The 22,210-nt window shown below is 35.4% G+C and overlaps 1 protein-coding gene across 2 annotated transcripts in view; it reads right to left on the minus strand.

Annotated features, from left to right (window-relative positions):
* The window catches only part of TTC7B (tetratricopeptide repeat domain 7B), a 124,380-nt gene extending 102,413 nt beyond the window's left edge, over window positions 1-21,967 (minus strand). The window contains exons 1-4 of one of the 2 annotated variants that reach the window (XM_009319443.1): window positions 21,818-21,967; window positions 20,507-20,675; window positions 8,363-8,493; window positions 6,027-6,148 (exon numbers count right to left, since the gene is read on the minus strand). In XM_009319443.1, coding sequence (XP_009317718.1) covers window positions 6,027-6,148; window positions 8,363-8,493; window positions 20,507-20,675; window positions 21,818-21,967 — 572 coding nt within the window. The remainder of the gene's footprint in view (window positions 1-6,026; window positions 6,149-8,362; window positions 8,494-20,506; window positions 20,676-21,817) is intronic. The other variant, XM_009319444.1, reaches the window with a different exon arrangement.
* Window positions 21,968-22,210: the final 243 nt, after the last annotated feature.

A 22,210-nucleotide genomic window follows, 5' to 3' on the forward strand; every position in this document is an offset into this window, starting at 1 on the left:
GCAAATCACTTTCTACTACTATCATAAAGAAATCTAGCACCAGTTAGTTCTCCTACCTGCTAATTTCCTCCTTTTGAAGTTAACAGGGTCAATCAACATTTTTGCAGTTAAAACTGGCACCTTCCATAATATTTAATCAGTTCAAAAACATGATTTCAATATGAAAAAAGAACTGATGTAATTAGTAACCAGTAATCCAAAACCCTGAAAAGCTCCATGTTAAACTATTACTAAAGCTTTAGCAGAAATGGCCAAATGCTACATTCATAGAACAAAATCTTTCTCTTGGTGAAAATAACTATCATCCAGGTACAGCAACTAACTGTCCTTTAGAGAAAAATCAGTATTAACAGAAACTCGAAAGACTTAATTAGTTGTAGGTTACTGCAGGTCACATTCAGGTGAGATATCTCATGAATATTGTTCACAAAACACCTAAGCCCCAAACTTCATCAGAATTTGAACCTCCATCTTTGGCGATACACAGAAGAACTGGCCAAGGCCCTGAGCAAGCTGCTCTGCACTGGCCATGTTTTGAGCAGGGGTTTGGCCCAGACGGCCCCTCAGAGTCCCTTTCAGCCTGTATGATCCTATGAATGCATATCTTACAAGTTGCAAGGAAAGGGACAAAAAGAAGGAAAAAAAAAAGAAGAACTTCTGGCATAGCCATGCCATGGGATACCTGGCATGCAAAGCAGTGTCGTTCAGAACAATATCAAAACCAGAGAAGGAAAAAAAAAAGAAAAAAAAAAAGAGCATTAAATACCGCAGTAAAGCAAGCATTTTGGGGGAAGCAGGGGAAGTGCACTAAATATTCCCTCTGCAATGTAAGGCTCCAATACCATTTTGTTTGCTGCCCATCACAACACAACATAAAACCAAAACCTTGAATTTGATGCTTGCAAATGCAAGCAACAGCCACAGTCAGCAAGACTTGTACATGGGCTAAAAAATGCTAAGTATCTTCTTGGAAAAAGTGAGCTAGAGTCAGAATTCCAACTGCACATTATTAAAATTATCAAAATTCAAGATCAACTCAGATACTAACATTACTTTTTCAGTGTGCTTTGTATAACTTATTATTACAAAGGTTATTTGAGATGATTTTGAATAAAAGCGATTCCTTCATGTTTATATCCACCTTAGTCCTCCATGTAAAACTGCCAGATTTTCTATCTTTAACTTCACAGTGGAATCTTATTTTAAACTCTTGAAGTTAAGACACAATTCTGAGCAATAAGCACACAACACGGATTGAAAGAGAAAGCATTGTTGATGGATAATTTTTTCTGAATATCTGAAGGAATAATAATTTCCCCTCACATTCATATAGATTCTGTTTTTTCAATGAAAACTAACAGAGTGAGAAGAGTATCTTAAATAAGGATGGGGAAAGCATCTGATATGACAGATATTAAAATATCCTTTGAAACCACATTTTTGTTAGCAATCACAGAACAGTGATTTCTGTCTCTATCTTGAATATATTCTGCCTTAGTTTCCTAACCACACAAACATGAAAGTACTTATCTCCAGGACAAAGTTGTTTTGAAAACTGCAACAGAAGTAATTTCCAGTTTACTTTCCAATACAGCAGTGGTATCTCACATATAAAGAATGCGATACTTCGTAGGATTTCAATGGTTTTGAATTTCATCTTACTTTCTATTCTTTATTTAATGACCAATTTGTTTTGAGACCGATGCAGGATATGCAACAAGATCTCAACAGATTCAGAGAGTGATGGGTAGCTAGCGCTACATTCTAATACAGTGGACAGCTGGTCATACAGTGTCTTGATGTGCATTTATGTCAAGCATTTACATGTGAGCACTGTATAGGTATATATGTGCAACAAAAGCACTTATGGATTGTCTTCCATCCAGTCACCCTCACTTACTAACATGAAAGCTATATTCCTATGCTATTCCTATTTGTGTTATGGTGGAAAAAGAAAAATAGATAAAAGAAACAACTTCTACATAGACAAGTCCCTTACGTGAGTAACTCTAAGGAGTTTTTTTTTCCTGTTTTGCTTGTCATACATTTTGTAACCCAATAAAAATCAATTATATGCAGAAAAACTGGTTGGGTTTTTTTGTTTTGTTTTGGGAAGGGTGTAATTTTCTACTGAGAAAAAGCCAGCCTCTGAGAATCAAGTTCATGGAGAAGGCTGGGAATGTCGTGCTTCACTGCAGCTGTGCCAGCACAGGTAACGGCACCATGAGGAGTACAGATTTGGTCCGGGTTCCTCAGGCTTTGATTCAGCATGTGAACCATGATGGAGATTAGACCAAACTGCAGTCTGGATCCTGGACTCTGACAGAGCAATATCCTTGGAGAGGGGGCAAAATATAGCAGAAGCCACAAAAAAGAGCTCTGAAAGCTAGCTAAGTCTGGTTTTCACATGACAGCCACCTGATTTTAGACTCCAGTCAGAAAGCTCTTTTGCTTTAAGAGCATACACTTCCAGTATATTTCTGAACACGACTAGCTAAAAAATAAAAACCATTCACAATTTAAGTTTGTCTTGTTTATCTCATAACGTTAACACAAAGCAAATACTAGGATAGAAGGATTACTGGGTACATAAATTGCTGTCCTTTCAGGAGCATTTTACTTGAAAATAGCTATGTTAAAGTACTAATGTGAAAGTTCCTGTGCTCATAGCTTTTCTTGGAAAAACATCAGGACTTTGAACTTCAATTTGAAATTACAAAGCAACTACTAGACTAAATGGAAGTTGCATAATCAGCCTGAAAGGCATTTAAAGTTACATATTTCAGAATGTTTTTTAAAAAGCACATAAACCCTACTTTAAGTTTTAGAACAGCTTCCTCAACTTCTTTGTTACTCATTTCCAAGCTGAAATGTTCCTCTGCTCCCAAGTGAAAAATGGGTATGTAGTTTGATTCTTTACTAAAATTCTGTACACTTTGGAAGAAAACATTAATTTCAGATTTGTGTCTTAATAGAGCACTAAAATAACATTCTTCCATTCAGACTATTGCCACTTTTTTTTTTTTTTTCTTTTTTTAAGGTAATTGCTTTTCCATGTATTTTCAAAATGCCAGCACTGAGCAGTTAGGCTAAGTTAGGTTTCAAACACTTTCTAGTTTTTCATACAAGATAACACATACCTGAAAGATAGTCACTTAAACCTCTACAAAAACTTGATTTCTTGGCTTAAAAGAAAATCTCTGTACAGTTAGTGAACAAAGGGGAAATTTAAAGTGGATCAACTGGCTTTCTGGGTAGGCAGCAATACTCTCTACATTACTGCTAAAATTATGCTCTTCCAGCTAGTATAAAAGTTATCTTATTTGCTTTTCTAGTTTGTAACTGACACATGCACAAAAATGATGCTTCCACTTCTAGTGGAAGAAGTGTAATTAAAAGCAGTGATTAGCCAACTGACCCCTAGATATAGAACAACAAAAACCCACTCCATAACAAGAGGACTTCAGACAAATTGAATTCTCCAGCAGATTTTGAGATGTTTATTAGTACTCATTGGAGGGGAAATGAAGTCTAAAAACCCACCAAAAAATCCGTATCATTTATGCACAGACACCTACTCAGATCTTTAAGCATGCTCTAATGTATAAATTACTATAGCCACTATGCTGGTAACAAGATAACATTTGAACTGACTCAAACCAATGCCAGGTTATAGTCTGGTGAAAGGAATTTTATTTCAGTTTCAACTCTTCTCAGTGTCAGCCTCACCTCATGAGCATACACAAATAAGAGATTCCACTGCATTGCAACATGAATGGCAGATTTAGTCTGCCTGTAAAAATAGACAGGCACACTTTTCCTCTTCTTCTCCCCCATCACTCACAAGCAGTTAAACTCTGGTGATTCCCTGCCTCCTCCACAGGACTGAAGCCCTTTTAACATCTACAGCTTCAACTGCAGAAAAAGTTTATTTAAAAGAAATGTTTCAGTTTCTAAACTGCCTATATTAAAGATATCTACATTTCTTCTCCTTGAAAATGTTCATATAATCTTTACAATTTTAGATTAAATTCAAACGTGAAGTATATTGCAAAACTCAATGGAAAGATCTTGAATCTAATTTCTATAAACCTAACATCAGGAGAGATGACAAATTTAAAAACCAAGCGAAGCATCCTTAAAAGAAATTTATTAAAACACATGCTATAAATTTGTCACTATTAGAAAAGTATATATTTAAAGTTCTGTTCAGTTCTGGTAAACCCAAGTTAAAAACTAAAAAAACAAAGAAGGGACCCATAAAAGCAGCAACATAACTAGCAGCCTGAAACAACGACCATAATAGGAAATCTTGAAAGAATTGGGATTGGCTCTAAATTAAGAAAGGAAACTAAAGGATATAATGGCAGGAATATGTAATATAATGATTGGCACAGAGCTATTTTTCCTAACACCTCGCTTCCTCTCGTACCACAAAAAAAAGTAGCACTGGCCAATGAAACTGGAAGAAGAAATTTAAAATTAAATATATAATGTGTAATTAGCTTGTAAACGGCAAGTGACCATTGTACTGAAGACTGCAAAAAAGATTATATGTTTACGTAGGAGGTAACAAGAACACCACCAGCTTCATTGTGAAGGATTAAAGTGTACACGGAATACAATCAACCTGTCAAAGTTCACACCAGACCAACTGATATGGTCTAAGAAAAACATTCCTATGGGCTGGATGTTGCTTAATAACCCACTGCACGACTTTTTTGTGGGGTTGTTTTTTGTTTTCTTAATTAATCTTCATCTGCTATGCCTATTGCTGATTGCTTTTAGGCACAACATGTCAGATTAAATGGACCATTTCCATTCCTGGCCTTCAATCAAAATTCTCCAAAATGTGGAATTTTTAGCTTATTCTTAACCACGATTGCCACAGGGATTCTTTCTCTACATATATTTTATTTATCTTTTGTGCAGGCATGAAAACAGAAATTTTATTTTTAGCTCTGGTAAATGAAAAAAATTAACTTTCAGAACATTCCATTCCTCCTGCAATCAAATGATGAAAACAGAACTAAAATGTAACTCTCAGATCATGTGTTATTGCAGTTACTTCATTACTTTAAGAATGAGATTTCAAAAGCTTAGTGGTCATTTCCATGCTGAAATCCCTGAACCATTTGAGGACCCGCATAGCTTTTTGTCACCCTACCATCAGTACATTAAAATCTCAAACTCTTTACAGACACTGCATGATTTCCCTTCATCTCGTGTTTATTTGAAAGAATAAGAAACGTTTTTGGTATGAAACAGTAGTCCTATCAAGAGTTCCAATATTTCAATCAAACCACATTTTCCTAGTGAAATAAGAAGCCCTGCAAACAGATTTTTAAACTACGTGACTTCAACAACAAATGTCAGAAATGTACTTAAAAAACATTTGTGCCAAGTTTTGAAGCTCTTAAAAATGGAGAGTTGTATTCCTTTTTTCATTTTCTGTAATACCAGAATTTATTTTTAGGCTTTTAAGGGAAGCCTCATTTAAAATAAAATATAAAGGACCTCCCATGCAGAATCTAAAAGGATCTATAGAGCAGGTACAATGGAGATTGTATACTTGTATACATACTGTTGATCTTCATGCACATTTATCCTGCAGCATAATGTTAAAATAAGTGATAACTGAAGAGATTTGGAAAAAAATTACAATATCAAAATTATAAAAATCAAGAGTTTCAATATGTTGTCAATCACTTTCTAACAGTGTCTAGTAATAAAGTAAAAGCAATTTCAAATAGTTAAAGTTTAAGGTATTTTAAGTTCTCACATTTAGTAAGTAAAAACATAAAATGCTTTCTGTTTAATATACTTTGATTAAATGATTTTACAATATGTAAATAAATATAATATGGGCAGCCTTACTATTTCAATCAAAATGTTACTACTTTATTAATGTTAGGCATTGTGATTACACAATCCACAATTGATAAAAATGATGATGCCCAGTTAGATCACAAATACAAAACCTAAACAAAAGAGCAAACAAAAAAAAAAGGAGAATCAAATCTTACCCATTCTTGAAATATAAAACATGTGCTCTTTGAAGTCCTGTTTCCAAGAAAAAACCAAGTTCTTGTTCATGTGCAGTGGGCCCTGGCTTAGGGCTTCTGTTTTGTATATTGGCATTAATTACCTAAGAGAACAAAACAAAAAGGAAAAAAATTTATTTAGAAAAAAAATAAAAATCAAGTTTTGTGGACTTTTACACAGAAGCTAATACTTAATGTTGGAGAAGTCTTTTTCATTTGTAGTCAATGGCTAGTAGAATATTTCTATCCTTACCTCCATTCCCACCTAAATATAAATCTTTTTGCTCTTGGATATACTCTTAAAGGTAATTTCTTCACCAAGCAGAAATGCCACTAAGAAACGTGTTATAATACTTTTTCAGAAATTTTTGTGAAGAATGGTATACAAAAGAGAAGTGTATGAAAAAGCATATTTGCAACCTTATTCAGTAGCAGGAGGTGACGGTATTCAAAACCTAAAACCCTGTTAGGTTAGGAAAGACTGCTGCAGAAAGCGGTAACAAGATTAAAAGTGATCTCCAGACTGATTTCCAAAAAACAATTTAGAAATAACTTATTTGTATTACACCAACATTAAAAATGCTCTCTCAAAATGGAGAGCTATCAGCTTACATTTGCCTTCATATTCACCTCACATAGTCTACCAGCCATTAAAAGACAATAACAAAACAAACAAAAAACCCAAAGAAAAAAAAAGAGAAACAATATGTATGTATTTAAAAAACAGCGTGAATTACTTTTCTTTCCCCCATCACATCAAGCTTTTCTTTCCCCTTCCTTTTGCTTGTGTGATCCTAACTGTATCTAATAACCCCTTCAAAGACAACTGTCAAATGACAGACCTGAGGCTTGTAAGCAATAGGTCTGAAAAAAGAGGGTCAGATTGATAGTGCTAGCTTGCTTCCTTCTAATAGTATTCACAATCCAAAGAATAGAGCCCCAAGTGTATTGTCTTTTGTTCAGATACATCTCAAAGTCTAAATAAAATGCAGTAGTGTGTAACTCCTAGAAACAAAGGGTACCACAAATTTTCTTTTCTTTAAAAAAAAAGCATTTATAACACTTGAAGGGTTGCTGCTAAGTGGTAAGAAACAGAAGACGAGGTTAATGGTGTAAATGAAAACAAGAGGATGAAATAAAAGCCTATGTATACCTTTAAATTCAGACAAAGCCTGAAGGTTTTAAATCATGAAGCATTACGCTCTTTACAAATAAAGAGCCTAACTTTAACTTTCCATAATTCATAATCCATAACTTATAAAATGGGAGGAAAAAAAGAAAACAGTAACTTGTCTAATATTCTGCAGAGCTGTTTGTAGGTTATATTTTATCTAACATTAAGAAGCTCAAATATATCAGCTTTCATCAAGAAAAAACAGGTCTTCTACATATCAGGTACCTCAGATTTTTGGCTATCTTTCTACTCATACCTAGTATGAAAAGTGGAGCAACTCTGGAGTCCAGATTCAGATGTAGACGACTGTCTCTTTAGGAAAAAATATCCAAGTACTTTTAACAGTAACTGTAGTTTCATGCATACAGTGAGTAATACATTAATGAGATAAAATGGCAAATGGGCTACCAAGACTGAGAACATTGTCCTGATCCAATTTATAGAACTATTAAGATTTATCTCAAGTTCACCTATATTTTAAAATCGTATGTTTATCTGGCTATTATATCTGGTGATTTTTTCATTGTCCCAGGATTGTGCCTATTAGTTGAAGCAAACGCACTTTCAGTTACTATTTCTGGACACCCCACTGATACGTCAAGCGTCTTGTTGACAGGTACAATGTTATTTCAGAATTTTACCTTCAAGTAGTTTTATAAAGAGGATTTAAGAGCAGTGAAGTTATTGGCTCCAAATAAACATTGACAAGATCAATTTTGCTTCATTTTGAAATGAATTCTTTTTAAGAATTATCTGAAAATCTAGTAAGTATATACATACATACAATGTACATATTCCCGTATGTGTGTTTGAAAGACACCATAATTCCATGTTCATAAATGAACTACCATATAGTAACAGAGGCCACAGATCAGCATCTTGAATATACATAGTAGTTCGGACGAGCTCTGTCCCTCTTCAGACTACTAGCACTATTTTCTGAGGTCTGAATAAGAGAACAGTCAGAAGGACAGACACTAGACATCCATTAAGGCACACTGATTTATTGCCCAATTGTAAGTGTGCATTGAAGTACTAAGAAAACAAATACATCATCCAGTTGAGTTACCAAAATGCTGGTAACATCACATCAATGAAAGATGAGCCACGCAATTCTTCAATTAAGCAAATAATCCCAGCTTACTCTTTCTATCTCCTGAAGGTACAGAAGAGCAATATCCCCAGCCTTCTCGTAGCATGTAACAATTTCTTGTTCACGGTCCACATGGAGGTTGCTAGCCGAAGAAGAAATTGGCAACTTCTCAAGACAGAGACCTGGGAAAAAGAAAAGAATTCAAATGAAGCATTAAAAAATAATGTCATATAATACTATACCGCAAAAATAGTCCAGGCTAAGCCCCTTTGATCAGGAGAAGAAACAAAGGAAAAAAAAAATAATTACCAAAAACTTATGAAGGTATGGTCCTCTGATAGAGATGTTAATAAATATATAAATAACAGTGACTCCTCCTTAATAATTATAAAACCAGAAGCAGCAATTTTTTTAAAGCAATTTTGATTTAAAAGACATTATGACAGTCTACCACAAAAATGCCTAGTTGCAGATCAGTTTTAAATTACTGAATACATCTTCACTTTCCAGAGTGATCACAGAAACCAAGGCAGGGTGAAGAAAGGCACTCAAGGTAATACTAAACTTAGTAACTGTACAAGAAGCACCTATAAAAACAAATACATTTTCAAAAAAAGTAAGAGGTTAGGAAGTGTAATTTTTGTCTTTAAATTTAGTAAGAGATAGCTCACTCTCATCAAGGCACAGAAGTCTTTTCCTCTCAGGACTTCATTAAACATCCAACAAACACATTATCTGGTGCTTTGAAGAAAGAAAAAAAAAAAAGTCTTTGCTTGTCTAAAATAAAAACCCAACAACTCTTACTAATCAATGCTATCTTCTACACAAGCCACTTCTATTACAGTTATTTTCAAGATAATTAGAGAAAACAGCTGGAAAGATCTTGAGAACACTAATCCATCTATCAGACCAAGGAATCAACCAACCCCAGACACTTGTCTAACCTGTTCTTAAAAGCCTCTGACAATAGGGATGCCTTGGCCTTCCTATGTAAATTATTATAGAGCTCAACTATTCTCACAATTAGTATTTTTTCCTAATACCTAGATCTCCCTCCCTAGATTAATTACTCCTAGTCTTCTTCACAGAGAGATCATTCCTTTCTCTACAAAACATTTTTTCAATGTTTATCTAGAGAGAGACAGACAGACATGCTTGCAACAAAGAATGTCAATTCTCACTCATTTATCTTTTCATGCTTCCTTGACAGCTAATCATTTTTATCTCGTCTGGACACTCTCCAACTGGTTACCTCTATCTTGAGACACTGTGCCAAAACTGGATACACTGTTCCACTTGAGCCTCAATAGCACTGAGCAGAGAAGATGAAAGACTTCCTGGTTTTGATATAGGATACTTTAAAAAAAAAAATACAAATCAGTAGAACTTTAGTGCCTCCCCTTACACATTAGTAAAACATTCTCTTCTGTTTATGATCTGCAACAGACCACCAGATCATATTATACAATCCAACTGCCTCATCAGTTACCCCATCTTATGTTTATTTGAATAATTGTTTGTATTTGAGGAGTAACACTTTCCACATGTTCTTAAGAGATGTATTTCAGGTCATTCTTCCAGCTTGTCAGCAGTCAATGCTGATCCTAAAGTGCTTTCAACTGCCCCCACATTAATATAATTCACTATTTAAATGACCATATTGTCAAGTCATCATCCAAGGTTTTCAGAATCCATTGCTGGAGAAACTAAAAACAAAACCAGCAACAAAACACATAGTTATATATTGGGCAGATGCCTGTAGAATGCCAGGTAGTACAAAACCCCAGTTTGAAGAATAGTTTATCAAAGGATTTCTGTCCATCAATAATGTAAGGTGAGGACAGTATGTTTCATTGGAATGATGAGAGTTTTCCTACTAAAACAACTTGGGAAGACACAGACATGGAATCTGGAGTTTATTTATAGATAAACTCAAACTATGCAATGTTTGTGACCTCCAGATTCTTTTAAAACATCTATTAAGTTTCAATATCTCCCTGTAGAAGTATAACTCATCTGTATAAAAAAAATCAAGCCATATTTCAGGCTTGAGAGGATGCCTTAAGTCTGAATCACAGTTTGTTGGCCACCTTTACCCACCAATCCACGCTTTTACCAGTACAAACAATATATCCCACAGCTCTATTTACTAGCTATATATCCAGTTAAGACAAAATCCTACTCCAGTACTAACTGCTCTGCTAAAGACAAAATAAAATTCAATATACTTTTCAAAAACCTATACATTCCTTAAGAGCAGCAAACACATAAGTAGTCCGTCTCTTAAAAACCTGCTAAACCTGAGTACAACAGACACTGGACTTTTCTAACATGTTATGGTTTTCACCTAACGTATCTTTAAAAATAAACTATATTTGAAAATAGTCTAGAGTAGCCTACGCTAATCTGCTTTCTTGCAATTTTTCAATCAAACAGCAAATACCTGAAAGGTTTTTTTGCTAATTGTAAGTCACAGACTCAAAAGCAACAAGATTAAACTATAGAAAAAGGCCAGTTATCCTGCTACTGCAGTAGGCTTGAACTGACCCTCTGATAAGAAGATCTAAATGTAAGGTTGATGCTGAATAGAAAGTCTGCAGTGTCCTACACAAACACCTTCAAAGTCACACTTAGAGGTGACCATAAAATACAATAAATGAGCTGCAATAAAAATGTCAAATGACTGAAAGCCTCAGATAGTTGGTAAGTTGATCACTCCTCCCCACCCCTTCTCTCCCATGACATGAACTGCCAGTGCCCCACAGTAATCCTCCACTACATGAAACATATTACTCAACTGGCTATTTGTAGATTTGACTTGGATTTATTATTTCTATTTTTATACTCTATGGCCACAACTATAATCTTTTTAATCTGAAAAACTCACTGTAAGAACATTCCCTCATTTTAGCGGAGAATTTTCTTTAAGATATGAAAGCGCTCCAGTGCTCTGCCAGAAACTTTAATTAATGCAGAAGGGAAGTACACAATTCCAAGCGTCCTTTGACGAAGTATATAATACTATTTCTCAGGGTAACTTTTTTATACAACTAGTATTCACTGTATTTTTCCTGGTGTGTTTATTACAACCCAGGAAAAGTATGTCTATTTTAAGCGTATAATGCACGAAGCAGGAAGTTCATTTGGAGAACTATCCTGAAATGACAACAGGATGGTTTGGACACTTTATTTGGTTTGATGACACAAGGAATAATTACAATTCAATACTGTATTAAAAATGAAAACATATAAACTAGAAGAAAACCACAGAATAAATTATTATTTCTGTAACAGGTTACTTATTTTTTTCTTAGATACAGATGAAATTTAAGAAATAATATATTAAAGTACATAAAAGTATTTTTTAATTCTAAATAGGTATAAATAGCAACACAGCAATAACAACCACCTAATATATTGCCCACTTCTTTGTGAGAATACTGAGAGATGATAAAAAGTGAATTAAAATAAGGGATTATTATATTAGGCCCTTGAAAAAAGAACAAGCAAGTGGTAACTTGAATTGAGAAACATGAATTTCAAAGAAATACATATCACCCTAAATTATCTGCTGAAGACTATTGCATATATTCAGACAGGTCAGTTCTCCCCTTTGTGCTTGTTCCCACACCTGCCAGGCAGGAATCTCTGCTATTCTCCCTCAGAAGGGCAGGAATTTCTTTAACTGTTTATAAACTTTTTTGAGATATTCGGAAGAGAGGTACATGTTACTGCTACAAAATACTACTGCATTTGTTGTAAAGGTCATAGCTATTGGTTTATTTAATTTTATTGGTTATTTTGTTTTATTCTGCATTCAAGAATATCACATCAATTGGTATCACAAGTTGACTTTGATATTCATGGCTTTTAAGTTTAAGCCCTTCCAGCCAAAAATCACCTTCAAGTAAAAGCTTCCAACAAACTGGGTCAGTTTTATTTTGGGAAGACACTTATCTCATACATATCTAGTCCTGATATCAAGCAAGATGACTCCTGAGGGAAAAGAAATTGAGAAGCAGTGAAATGAATACGAGTCCATACTAGTTAAGCTTACACGTTTTGCAAAGTAACTCTAAAATTGCTTGTCTAAAGACTAGAACAGCAACAAACAGTATTTGGACAAGAAAAGAGTATGCCTGATATTTAAGTTACATGATAAATTGCAAAGGTTTTCTTTAAATCTTCAAAAACTTCATAAATTGTCTGTATTCTGTAAAAGATTCAGAAAGCAAACAGTAGATAGTTTTGTCACGTATTCCAAGTGGCATTCTTGTGTCTATGGTCTCAAAGCAGTGGTCAAGGTTATACCAAGAAAACTATTTCATTTTTACAAATACAAGGGCAGACCAGCCCTACCACCACATATGCACACACTAACCACTACCCAAAAAAGAGGACTCCTCAGTAAGAACGAGTAACAAACTAACAATTTTTAAGAAGTCCCCGTGCAATAGATTTGCTTATTCTTACAGAACCAACTGTTTTTATGTTAAGGACAATGACACTTAAACAAAAAAGAGGAGACATAACTTTTGTAGGAAAACTGATTAACTAACACTCCCATTTCATCATACAGAGTAAAACAAAAATTACTCTAAGGTCAAAAGGGAATCCACAGCACAGTTCAGATCTTTACCAAGTACTCCTACCACCCAGACCACTACTGAGACCATTAAAAAAAAAATCCCACAAGGCTGAGAAAAGCCTATTACATTTACTGCATTGTATATCTGAGGATTTTCCAAGATGCCAGACAGCACCTTGTCTGTATAAGTGCTACTAAATTTTAGAGACCACAAATAATAATGGATCTCATGGCTTATCTACTGTTTTCAGTAGACAAGCCAAAAGGACAGAGGAAAAACAGTGAAAGACTACTTTACACTTAAGTAAATAAAAATGCTTTTGCAAGAGAGGAAGAGTTGCGTCAATAGACAAAGATTTCTGGGTTTGCTTCCTGTTTCCCTTAAATGGACACATAAAATCCAAGTGTGTTTTAGTATACAGCACTTACGCTTCCCTATATGATAAGCAAAGCAACACTGGTTAAGTGTTCCAAATGCTATTAACACAAAAAAACCCTCTCATCTCCTTTTAAAGAAACTTCATATTTAGCTTATATATTTAGAACAAACAATTATATCGACTATGGCAAATATTTACTAGTCATTTTAAAAGAGGAACTGAAACAATCTAGAGTTACTGCTATCAAGGAGCTCCCACAGTTTATTTCTGAACTTAGAACGAACACTGCTAATCTCACTGAAGGGAAGGACTTACTTCTAGAAGTCCTCAGTTAAAGATTGTGACTTGCTTGCAGAGGTTTTTTTAGAAAGCAAAGCATGAATTTTTTTCCTCTTCAATTCCCTACTGGTATTTGTAAAGTTATTATTATAAAGGAAAGGAGGAAAAGTAAGAATAGAGAGTAAGGAAATATATTTATAATAAATTACCTCTTACTCTCACAGTTACTGCAGATACACTGTCTTAGTAGGAACTGCCTATTTCTTTAGATGATCTAAGGAAACACAAACAATTCATTTCTCTGATTTTTCAAGTACCTTGTATTGCTCGTCCCCCCCATGCCAAGACACAGAGAAAAAAGTCTCCAACAACTGCCAAGATGCTAGTTTCATACCCAATTAGCTTTCCAGAAAATGCATCAGAAAGAAGGTGAATACCCCCTTCTCTCAACATAGTTGAATTTAAGGGAAGCTGCTCTGGCTAGCCACTCTTTTAAACACAGACTACTTACAGAGAATTAAATCCATTCTAGATGAAACCCAGAGCAACATAAGCACAACTTCCTAGAGCCAAAGACAGCATTTTGTCATGTACGCTCATACTGCAATGTCATTTCATTAGTATGGCTTTACTAATACCATAGTTATGCTAGTGCTTCTAAGTGTTTTGAAGTTTCTTAAAGTTAAAAAGAAAAAAACCAAAAACCAAAACAAACAGGAACACTCATCTCTTTTCTGAAGTGAACACCTACTTATTAATCCAAGCAGTCAATAGAACCGTAACAATATTTGGGGATTTCTTGTAATATCATCTGAGATAACTGTTGTGAGATGATTGGTTGCACTTTTCCTCTAAATGTAACGACACTCAAATCTTTGCATTTTCTTAAAAGCACAAAATAGACTTTTGTAATATTTTTAAACAGAAGAGATCAGTATTTTCAGATGCATTTGTTTCTTACAAACCATGTGCCAGCCAATTCTTGCTTTACAGTACAGCCCTTTGACAGACAAGCAACTTCTGGAGAGGCTGAAAAAGTTCAAACTAGAGATAAAAGCTGGGAAAAGGACTAATAATTGTTGTAGATCTTGAATCTCTGATAAACCCTCCCCAAAGCAGAAGAGCTGCACATCAGTATATAAAGTGGTCGTCGAGGAAGCTGTTCGCTCAGGAGAAAGGAGATGGTTCAACTACAGAATTTATACTGAATTGTTTTTCTGTTTATTGTCAGGATTGCTCCTACAAGCACCTCTGAGGAAGAAAGACTACGTACCACTGTGACACTGGTTCTTCCCATGACATGACAAAAAAGGCCAGAATCACTGATTTTAATTTTGGCCCAACATTTTCTCCCTCTCCTCACCCTGCCAAAGGCAAGATTCTGAAGATATTCTAGAGATTCTGAAGAAACTAAGAACAAGAAAAACACACCACCAAAACACGCAAGTCGTAAAGATGCCTATTTTAATAAGAAGCAAATTAACTTCATTTCATTATTTTCATTTCAAATACCAGAGCTAAAAGCAGCACTGAGGAAAGCAGGACAAACCCCTGGGTTCCCCCCTAGTCCCTGCTCCAGCAGGGCAAAAGTCATAAAAATAGACGGGGGAAAGCCAAGCTTTAACAGACAAAGTTTGAAGTACCTATGGCACAGGCTTCCTAGCCATGGTCTGCAAACGGCTTGCTGACAGTCTGCAACATTTGCACAGCCATATAGGAGGAGGGAACTTAAGGAAGTTGAATTCTTGACCCATTGCCTAATGAGGCTAGAGATCCCCGGCATAATTACTGAAACAGTTTTCATTTAGCATTCTTCCATGAAGAGCTGCTTGGTGTCTGGTGACACAGGCTAGCAGTGCACAAGATCTCATTACAATCGTATATGATTAAAGTTAAGTGCAGCATCTTTTGCTAAGTGCAGAGTAGCAATTCACATGCACCTGACACTTCCACTGAACCTAATGAGTATTTCCATGTTTCTGTAAATAGAACTAATTAATAGCCAATCATTTAACTTGGTAAATGCAACATTAAATTTGAATATGGGTCAGCAGCAGTAAAGACAGTCTCACCTTACTCAACATACATCATCTGAATATAAACACAGTTATTTGAACAGGCAATATGAGACGTAAAACGGTCTGCAGCAATAAGGCTACAATCCTGTAATGTCACAGTCTAACTTACATACAACATCCCTCACATACTTAACAAGAATTTGTTACTGTAATACAACACAGCCATCTTGACAGATACCTGCAGTAGTCTACTAATCTATTACACTATAGTAAATACAAACACAATTTATTTACTAAAATCAAGTTTACAAATTTGCAGACCTAAAGAAATGTCAGACCTGTAAATTGCTATGCCCATCTATAAGCATTTGTAGAAAGATTCACTAATTTGTAACGCCAAGTATTACAAATCCATTTTTCAATCGTCTTTTGACTTATGCAGCAGTATCAGAATCATGTTACCTAAGATTTCAATAAGCTTATTTCCCAGTTAAATATATACTTGTTATTTCAGAGTTACTGACAAGTTGCATCTCCCCAAATTAACACCTCGATATCCCACTGTGCATGCATCTCATCTCTGCTTCCATAAGCAAACAAAAATTGCTTAGAAACATAGGAGATATTGCCATGCACAGTATTTGAATAATGCCTATGTGTGCTTTCCAGTATATTACCTCATTCATATACTGCTGAAAACTTGCAGAAACTTAATTGTCCTGTTCCCAGAGGCCATATCCCTAGGAGAATATTAGCTTCAGCCATTATTAAAATGGATTCTAAATATATGCTTCTATATGGTAAGAGCGTATACAGAATGTTTTCTGGTTGGTTTTGTAAGAGAAGGGAGTAGGAAAGTTGGAGCTAGCTACACAAGCCTAACTTGAAAAAGTCATACGTATACAGTCTTTAATTACTTCTTTATGGATTCATAACTTGTCTTATTTCAGTTCTTCGTAAGTTAAGATTTTCCTCTGTCTCAGAATTGAGCATTGCCAATTAAACTGATCTGGTAAAGAAAGTAAACAAATGGATACTAAAGAGACAAAATTAACCTCATAACAAGGGAACCTGCTCGCCTTATGGGAAGGTAGTCACTCCTAAGCAGATACTTAAATATCAAATATGTAATACAGCCAGAAATGTGCAAAACCCTTCTACACTTTACTTTGAGCCAAGACTTGCCACCACAACCTCAAGACTGTCCTTCACTCCTCCTCCCCCGCCCAGCCTCATTTCTTAGCTTTGCTCTTGCTGCATAAGACACCTCTAGTAACAGATACCGATGCTAAGCTACATCTGTGGCAGAGGAAAAAAAAAATCTGCTTTTTTCTGTACCGCTTCTTAAAATTTGATATTAAAGGTACGACCCACTCCTGTGACCTACTATCTTAAATGCTACTACAAAAGAAGGAAAGGCAACAGCTTCAGGGAGCCTGCTCCAGCAACAGTCACACACACCTGCTTTCAGGCCAACACGTTGCCACAACAGAGTCATGCAAACCTGCCCATGTCCTCAACAATGTCCTCCTTTAATGCCTGTTTTTCTTTCCCTCATCACACCCTTTTGAAATAATCTGGCACCTCCAACCATAGACATTTTGCTACAGGAAACTGTTTTATCAGATGCTTTTCCTCCACTTTTGTGTCAAATGTAATTACAAGCAGACGGAGGGTAAATCTAAACAACAGTTCCAAGTTAAGTATTCTCATGTTTCTGCAAACGCGAAGTAGCCTGTTGATTTGAAAAGCTTCAACTTTTCATTTCTCTGTTTTATATGACATTTAAAAATTACCCTACTCAATTTCTTCATGTCTTTGAATCTAAGAAAATTCTGTATTTAATATCAAAACTATGATTTTATTAATACTGCAACTATCCCACACACCACCTTCTACATTAACATAGAGAGTCATTACTCAGAAGCACAGCATCAAAATCAGCTCTTTTCTTAAAGTAAAGAAAACATTAGATTTAATCCAGAACTGGATTCTATGGGCACACACATTAAAAAAGAAAAAAAAAAAGTCAGTGTAAAGTCAAAAAAGTATGCCTGTCTGCAAAGTTAACCACACAGAAGATGACCATCCTCCACTACACTTCCATTTTTAACTTGTCAATTTGAGGAAATGGTGAAGAAAGGCAGGAAAATATCAGAATTACACTACATTCAGTGTACTGTGTGGTAGTTATCTCCTCACAACTTTTGCATGAGGGATATCTAAACAGTGCTGAGTCCTGACCTATGCTAATCAAGTTTCTGAGGCTTTGTCTCATGCATCCCACTCAATCTATCACCTCTGAGGTTACAGAATGAAACCTCAGAGTGAGAAGGTAAGCACTTGGAGTTGGTCCTACCTTAAATAAAGAAAAAAAAATTTAAGGCAATTAAAAACTACCATTAGTCATCTGCCCTATGCCTTTGTCAGAGGTAAGTACACCAGTTTCAGACCACTGCACAATAGGATACGAGACTGCAAATCCACTGGAACTGCTTTGCCCCAAACTGGGTTCAAATGGGGCAACTAAAACAAGTACCTTTAACTGCCTTTGTGCAGGTTGCCGCACTGAACAGTGCAGCCAGGCTGATGCTTGCAAACAGGCAGCACAGACAGTCCCTCATTGCTTAATAACACGGTGCTATGTTCATGACTGCCAAAGAAATAAAATCTAAATATTCAGAAGAGTTTTATCTTTATATAATCAGGTTACCCTTGAACTTGCAAGCAGAAATACAAATCCTAGTGAAGCACAAAATCCCTGTACAAATAACTTGTATTTAGTTGGGTAATACATACAAGCCTCAATCACCTCTGAAGAGACTCTGAATTCAGACTGAGCAGTTTTATAGTCCACTCTTACAAGGAGAAAGAAGAAATTCCAGGGGGAGTGGGGAAGAGGAGAAGAATTAACTGTACACTATTGGGTAGAAACATATGCTATTTAGCTGTCAATTATTCTAAACTTATCTAGACCTTGAATACTAAATTTAAGACTGCTCTGTGACTTCTACCTCATTCTAGAACACACAGAAGATGATATTCTCGCAACCTGCTACCATGGGAAGAAGGGATATTAAATTTAATTAATCTTCCATTCAAGCTGGAAACATAGTAGCAGAAAAAGATGATTCTGAACATGAACAGAACAACAAGAAAAACCCAAGAGTTTGCTCAGTTTGCTCAGGTAAACTGGTAGCCAGCCACCCAGTAGAAGTGACCAAACTAATGAAGTCTGACCAAGATTAGATCAGGCTTGATATGACAGATTTCAATGTTTAAGTATAAAACTTGAAATCAGAAGCAAAAAACCCCCACCATGTCTGGCAGAAGACATGCTGGTTTTCTTCTCTCTCTCTCTCTCCTTTTTTTTTTTTTTTTTAATAAGCTGAACCTACAAAACATTCCAGAGTAGAAAAGATACATATTTTACTATTTTTGAATAAATTATTTTTACATTAAGTAAAATTAATCATACTAATCCTTTCTGCAAAATCGATGCCTTTACGTTTCAACTGTTATATATCCGTATGAGATCAAATAAAACAGAGCCAGAAGAGTTGAGCTCTGGGAAAAATTCAACTATATTAGTGGGATTCCTTGGAGATATAAGCAAATTTAGGTACTTAAAGTTGATGAAGTCCAAGATTGCATTTTCATGGAAAGAACATGACAAATTCAACAGACACCCTCATAGATTTAAAAAACAAAACAAAAACCACAACCAAAAAACACAAAGCTGAGTGGAAGTCTACCCATACCAGACGTTGCCAAAAAGCCCACACAGATGCTGTATGAGAGAACTGGGCAGATTTACGTCATATATATGAACTCTCCATGTACTCCCTTCCCACTTTAATCTAAATATTGCCCAGATTTAGGAAGCAACCTTTTGTCTCTGCTACCAGTTAGTTCTCTTATTTCCTTGACATCTCTACAGAGAATGACTCATGCTTGTCTAACGTTTACTGAAGGACTGTGTTGGTGGAAAACAGTCACTCTCTTCCAAGACTAATGTTAGAAACAATCCTTGACCAGTTGTCAGTGAATGCTATTGAAGTCTCTCCTAAATTGTGTTTGCTGACTTCGACACTCCTCTCACCATAACAAAAATACATATGCACACTAAACCCAAGCTTAAACACAGCAGACCAAAGCAAACATTTAGACACAGTAAATTCTAATAAACCTACCGCATACAAACTGCCACCTCCCTCAACACACTGACCCATCTTACAGCCTATTAATGAGTTTTCTAAACTGAAGGGGCACTGCCACCTTAAGACACAAGGCCAGCATTACAATTTTCACTATAGGAGACCAGTAAAAAAAAAATTTTTTTTAAATTAACTTCACTTTCTGAATTTTTTAAAAAAAGATATTCAGGTAAGAAAAATTCAAAAATAAAACTGTGCAAGAAATGCACTGCTTTAAGTCATTTTATCATGTTATTACTATTTTTCTCAAATAAGTAGCAATTTAGTTAAGCAATTTAGCTTAGGTTGAGCATTTTAACATTCAGTAAAAGGCATCACGGTGAATCAAGGTTCTCCAGTTCTGTACACAGCAGCTGCAAAACTGCACTACTTTTGCAACTCTTAATTTTCAGCAATAGTGATAATACTTTCAGTATCTAGCCACAGTTATTGTGACATTTACATATTGAAGGACTTTTAAATACACACATCAAAAAAATTTGATTGGGTGACAGCACAGTTAGAATATTAATTAAGGTAAAAGTCTTGTCAACTTAGCACAAACTCTGAATAATTTAAAGGAGCCAGGCCATCCTCTTACTTATTTACAAATGTGGTACTCCACCACTGTGTTGATGATATGCACGCCAAAAATTTCTTTAACTTCAGACAAGATGTGAATTAACATTTTAAAAACTATTTCCACATTATTATACTGGAAAGAGCAATCTTACCTTTAGTAGAATATGCTTCAGCAATCATCCGTAGCCTATACGGTGGCACTGCAGCTAGCTGCAAGTCATCAACTCCAACTCTGGCATATGTGTTCAGAGCTTCTTTGTAATCACCTTCCACATAGTTTAACTTGGCCATAATTAGGTTAGCTTCTTGTAAGAATTCTGGCTAGAAGGAAGAGGAATAAGAATGGTTTTTCTCCTGAGAAAACACACCTAATTCTTTCTGATAATTATTCGATCTGTTTTCTGTATATATGCACTGTAGAAACCCTCAGGATATTTCTTGTAACAGAGCAACAAACCAACAAAACTCTGTCTTCATGTAATATTTGGGAAGCTTACAGTAGGGGCTGAATTCACAAAATCTCACTCCACCAAGCTACTGAAAAGCATTCCAGTCATTTTGTATATTCACGTATTTATTTACACATGCACCAGAAATACCTCTGTCAGGATCCAGCTTTGCCAGGTGACAAAAGTATTTAAAGGCAGCCTATCATTACAACCCCTCCAATGATTTTTTTCTAACACCACAAGCACAGTTGAAAATAACATAGCATCAAAAATTAATGATATATGTTCCACAGCCTATATATTTAATTTGCATAATTTCAAAGTATCGGGGCAGAACAAATGTCTTGAAAAAAGGATTCATGAAGAATGAAGAAAGAGAAGGAAGAGAAATTAATACTCCCACAAATCACAGGAAATAAAACGTTACAGATGACTGTAAAACAAGATCCTTTTGATCTCTCAAGAGATGGACATTGAGTACAGAAAAGATAAGCTGATGTAGTAGCTACAATAATAGTTAAGCAAAGAGGGCCAGAATGGTTAAGAACATCAAAAGGTTAGGACAGAAAATCGCTCTCAAGTATTAACCCCGCTTTCCACCCCTGCAAACATAACTTAAGGAACCTTTCCTGAATAATTAAGAGACTATTACAGAAATTTGTGAAATATTTTGCATTTTTCTAACATTTCTATTTAATGCACTACAAAGAACAATATGGTTATATACTCCAAGAAAAACTTCCACAAAACAGGTTGTAAATACTTCACATAAGCATCCCAGAAGTCAATGACAGTTTTCTTATTCTTCTAATGAACGAAGATTTGAGAAATTTATCTGAACAAAAATCCACGAAGAAACAAAGAGCCATGAAATAGCATAGTGCTGATGATGTTCTGGGAACAGCAATGATAATAAAACACCACACAAGCACTTTCCACATTTTTCTCCATGATCAGCACAGTACTCCAGTCAATTTCAGCTTTTCTAATTCTTGCTCAGACTGACTTACATACCTTTAGGTTTCCCCTATCAAGTGCTGCCGTGAGATGTTTCCTGACCTCAGTCAACTTTGGCCGGGGGCCCAGTGGACTACTACTCTGTTTAAGAGCATTTTCCTTCAAACATTGTTCTAGTTTGGACTCCCCAAGAAGAAGTTCTGCCATGTCATCTGTAAATAAAAGCAAACACATGAAATATTAGAAATAATTTTACTTCACTAACATTTCAGTGGAGGTAGCCATTGCCTGAATTTTAAATACAAACTAAGCAAAACAAACACAGAGTCAAGTATTCAGATTTAACACAAGTCACGTGGTACTTCATTTTACTTTTCAATTTATCTTTTACCTGCCTGATTCATTGTAGAATCAAGTCTCCTGTGTTCTAAGCTATAATGAATGAGAACA

This window comes from Pygoscelis adeliae, unplaced genomic scaffold, assembly GCF_000699105.1.
Source record: "Pygoscelis adeliae isolate BGI_AS28 unplaced genomic scaffold, ASM69910v1 Scaffold71, whole genome shotgun sequence".
NCBI lineage: Eukaryota > Metazoa > Chordata > Aves > Sphenisciformes > Spheniscidae > Pygoscelis > Pygoscelis adeliae.